Here is a 4,312-nt window from a genome sequence, read left to right on the forward strand (position 1 = left end):
GTGAAGAAAGAGATCAAAAGAGTGTCTTTGACAAAGAGACGACTCAGCGACTAAGCGTAGGTGTGTATATTGGGAAGCTCGTGGCCTCCATCCCCTCCTGCTTTTTAGCAGCATATTTCAGGGAGCTCATGAATTTATGAATGAGCCTTCTCCTCTTAAATCATTCATATTTTTACACTCTGTTTGTCAAAAGGCTTCCTGGTTTCATCCAGTTGCCATGATTCCTTTACACAGATGGAGCTTGAAACAGTATAATCATACTTTCACTGGATTTTTATTTGAAAACGACTGCAGCCCAGAGAAACTGTCAGAGCTTACTGCCTTTCTTTCCTTCAGTCGTTCACATGAATCAAATCTGCATTAGGGACACATTTACAGTTAATTGGGACAGCTCAGAAATGATCTATTTTTTCTCTTAGTGTCACAAAAGGTCACGTTTCATCAAGTGTATCTCACATCCTATTCCACCTTAAATACTTAACACAGAATTTATACTCCTGAAAAGACATTGTTTTCCTTGTGCGAAGCTAAGAGACCACTGCAGCCTGACAGCCCTGGATTGTTTTCTCATCACAAAATGCACCAGACCTAAAATATTCCAAATTCCTTTTGGGATGAGATAATAGCAACACACTAATGCAATAAAAGTGGAAAGATGACGATCAAATTGGATCTGACAGCAAAGATGCGTCATCATTATACAACATGAAACTTAGCGACGTCAGTAAAGACCTAATGCACAACAGGCTTAAACGGGTGCTTCATCATCAGCTTCATCAGAAACAGTGTGAGCTCAGTTTCCACTGGGTGGTTCCAGCAGTCAGGCTTGGATCGGTTCTGCCTGTCCCATCATGGCTCTGTGAATGTGTCAGTTCGGTGTGAACACTGAGGGGAGAACATTCACGTCTATGCAGACAGCAGCTTTTACTCTAAAGCTGTCACCTTGTCTGCAGGGAAACGTATAAGATTGACTTCAGAGTGATTCATTTCCACTCAGGGAGAGGAAGATTGTTTAATAGTCAAGTCAATTGCTTGTTTTTTGGTGTATTGATTTTGTAAACCTACACATTTTTCTCCAAAAACTCTTGTCATCACCAATGGTTACAGGTTATAACTCTGCCCTGATCTATATTTCAGTGATGCTCTTCTAGCTGAGTGGTCTGACAAACTATGGACATGAACAGAAGACAGAGCTCCGTGCTGACATACTCTGAAAGGCTTTTAATTAAATAACGTCCTTAATTTGATTTGTGGCCACATGTCCTCATGCAGTTTGACAGAGGTAGATACTTTACTGCCGTGTATGTTCATTGCTTCAAAGGAGAGAGAGAGAGAGAGAGAGAGAGAGAGAGAGAGAGTGTGTGTGTGTGTGTGTGTGTCTGCAGTCCCTGCTAAAGGAATTTGCCATTGACCTGACAGTTAATCCGAGCTACTGACAGTTCACTTTGATGTATTCTGCAGTCTAGGTAGGTGTCCAGGACCCCAAACACCAAAACATTATACTTTACTTCAGTCTCAAGGTTGTAATTAAGTTTGTACCTTTATAATAATAAGAACAATTGCAATAGCTTGCCTCCACACGCCAACGTGCCTGGTTGCCTGTGTTTATAAGGTCACTGTTGGAGTCAGATGATGGAGCAGTTCTTTTCAGCGAGCTGAACATCTGACCAGCCAGCCAGTTCAATCGCTGAATATAATGAATGACAATAACAGACCAACTGTCTGCAGTGACACATCGCCCCCTATAGGTTTGAAGTGTGTTCAGCGGTACCGGTATAAACCTCTTTTTTATCTAATCTAATCTAATCATGTCCTTTTTTCCAAACTGAAAGTCAAAGTCATTTGGAGAATTTCACTGCCTCTGTTTCATACAGACTGCAGGAGGGTTCACACTAAAATGATTCTAAACCAAGATCTTACATTGAGTATGTATTATACAAGTTAGTATTTTAGGGGATTATAATACTAAAATACAATCATTTTACCTTTTCTCCTTTTTGTTTTAGTGCCGATTGTACGTTTTTTCTTCTGTGCTATTACACGAAAAAATACCAGTGAAAGGCTACAACAAGATTTTGTCCTCTTATGATGATCCCACCTGGTTCTTCCTTTTTCCATACAAGACAATACAAAAGCAGCATTGTGCATGTTACAACTGACAGAATGTAAACTATGTTCTAAACATTTTTTTTGAATTCTGTCACTCTTAATGTGTGTTATTTTCTCTCTGCAGCTGTGTGAAACAGCACTGTCCCACGGGTACCTCCCTGCCGTTTTCAACCGCCGGAGTCACAACGGCACGCCTCTCACCACCCTCAAGCTGCAGCAGTTTGGTGACCCCGCAGATCTACGAGAGGCTGTACGCTACATCCGCTATAGGCAGCCTGCGGGAAGACTGTACGCCGTGAGCGAGAGCACTGGCTCTGGCCTTCTCCTGTCTTATCTGGGCGAGTGTGGATCTTCGAGCTATGTGACGGCTGCCGTGTGCCTGTCGCCTGTGTTCCGCTGCCAGAGCTGGTTTGAGAATGGACTCTCCCGGCCCCTCCAATGGGCTTTGGTGCTCTACCAGAAGATGTGCCTGAGCAGGTATGAAGGAAGAGTTACTTCCTGTGTATAGTGTGCATTCAGGCTGAGCAGCAAGTGGCCAACACACAAGGACTTCAGCTTTGTAACCGAGATAAAGAGAGAAATTGATTTCTGTATGCAGCCACAGAGCCAAGTGTAGATAATCTTTTAGCTTTAGAGGATTGTAAGGGGATTCTGGAGGATAAGAGGCTGCAAAGTGTTCCTCCTTTATCACAGTTCTATCTCACAGGATAACAAATTGAACCAAAACACTTCAAAAAAGGATTGTAAGGCAAACAGCTCCGTATGCTGGTCCATTATCGGGAAGGTTCAGGCCATTTAGCAAGGTAATCAAGTCTCCATGGCAACAGGTGGTCTGCTTAATGTGAAGTGATTGATTCCGAGAGACGAAGTGACTCAGGTAAAGTTTCTCGAATCAATGCCTGCTGCTCAGAAATTGATTTTTTGTTTTTTGTTTCTTCTTGTCTATGTTTACATTTGTGTGTGTGTGTGTGTGTGTGTGTGTGTGTGTGTGTGTGTGTGTGTGTGTGTGTGTGTGTGTGCTACGACATGATTAGGTACAGGACGGTGCTGGGCGAGACCATTCACGCAGACGCCCTGTTCTCCAGCTGTTCAATGCGCGGCCTAGAGGAGGTGCTGTTTTGTCAGCCTGCACAAGTCGTCTCTTCAACGGCGGCAGCAGCTACGAGCGTCACTTCTCCTGGTGCCTGGGAATCGTACTGGGAACGCAACGAACCCTTACGAGACGTGGACGAAGTGGCCATTCCCGTCCTGAGTGTGTGTGCTCAGGATGACCCTGTCCGAGGTGAAACCCAATCCACGGTACCCATGGAGCTTTTTGAAACCAATCCACATTTTTTTCTGCTCCTCACAAACCACGGCGGTCACTGTGGGTTCGCAACCCGGTCCGAGGGCGGATCTGTTGGCACATTTGGTGTAGCCGGTTCTATGACTGCACCAAACAGTGGGTCGATGAGCCGTGGAACCAAATGGAGCCACAGAGCTCTGTTGGAGTTCTTCAGGGCCACCACGGACTTCTTCGCTGCGGAGGAGAGAGCAAAGCAGTTTGCTGCACGAAAGAGAGGGGTTGGGGGAGGCACAGGAGCGAGGGTTTTCCGGCACCGCAGTGTCAGCACCTGTAAACGCGTGCCAGTGTGTTCCCATAATATTCACGCAATTTACAACTGGCAGAGGTCCTACACGCGATGAGTGAAAACGGTGGGGTGAACGTATCTGCAGCAAATGTTGGACCCCAACACATAAAGAAAAACACAGCAATTACCCTTGAACACCTCATGTGGGAGCACTGCTGCACTACTGACAGACTTATTGAGGGCTGTGTATGCTCACCTGACTGTGAATGAGTGTTTAGTTTAGATGGTAAAAGATGAAGACGCATGCAGAGCTGCAGAGAGGGAAAGTAAGAGGGAGAGAGAGAGATTGAAACTGTATTGAAGATTCTTGACGTGACTATTTTCAGACAATTCTCCTTATTTATTTCATGTCTTGGGAAATAAGATGTTATGGAGGTGTGTGTGTGTGTGTGTGTGTGTGTGTCTAATCTGTTAACATGGACATATGGACAGGTTCCATGACGCACATGCATCGCTCATGGCCTACACACACTGCTTCTTGATACTGTTTGGATTTGGGAAATGAAGGACTTTGTGAAGCACCGTGGTCACGGGGTACTTCGAAGTGGGGGAGGGTCTGTGTTATATGACAG

General features: G+C 44.9%; 1 protein-coding gene across 1 annotated transcript; it reads left to right on the forward strand.

Annotated features, from left to right (window-relative positions):
- Positions 1-2,233: 2,233 nt before the first annotated feature.
- ABHD15 (abhydrolase domain containing 15) lies at positions 2,234-3,795 on the forward strand (the record flags this gene model as incomplete). Its single annotated transcript, XM_078623202.1, has 3 exons — positions 2,234-2,586; positions 3,144-3,491; positions 3,552-3,795. Coding segments are annotated over 3 exons (945 nt in total), but the record flags the coding sequence as incomplete, so codon positions are not given.
- Between the last annotated feature and the right edge of the window lie 517 nt (positions 3,796-4,312).

The sequence above is a fragment of the Lampetra planeri genome, unplaced genomic scaffold (assembly GCF_965212315.1).
Source record: "Lampetra planeri unplaced genomic scaffold, kcLamPlan1.2.h2 scaffold_2064, whole genome shotgun sequence".
Classification (NCBI taxonomy): domain Eukaryota; kingdom Metazoa; phylum Chordata; class Hyperoartia; order Petromyzontiformes; family Petromyzontidae; genus Lampetra; species Lampetra planeri.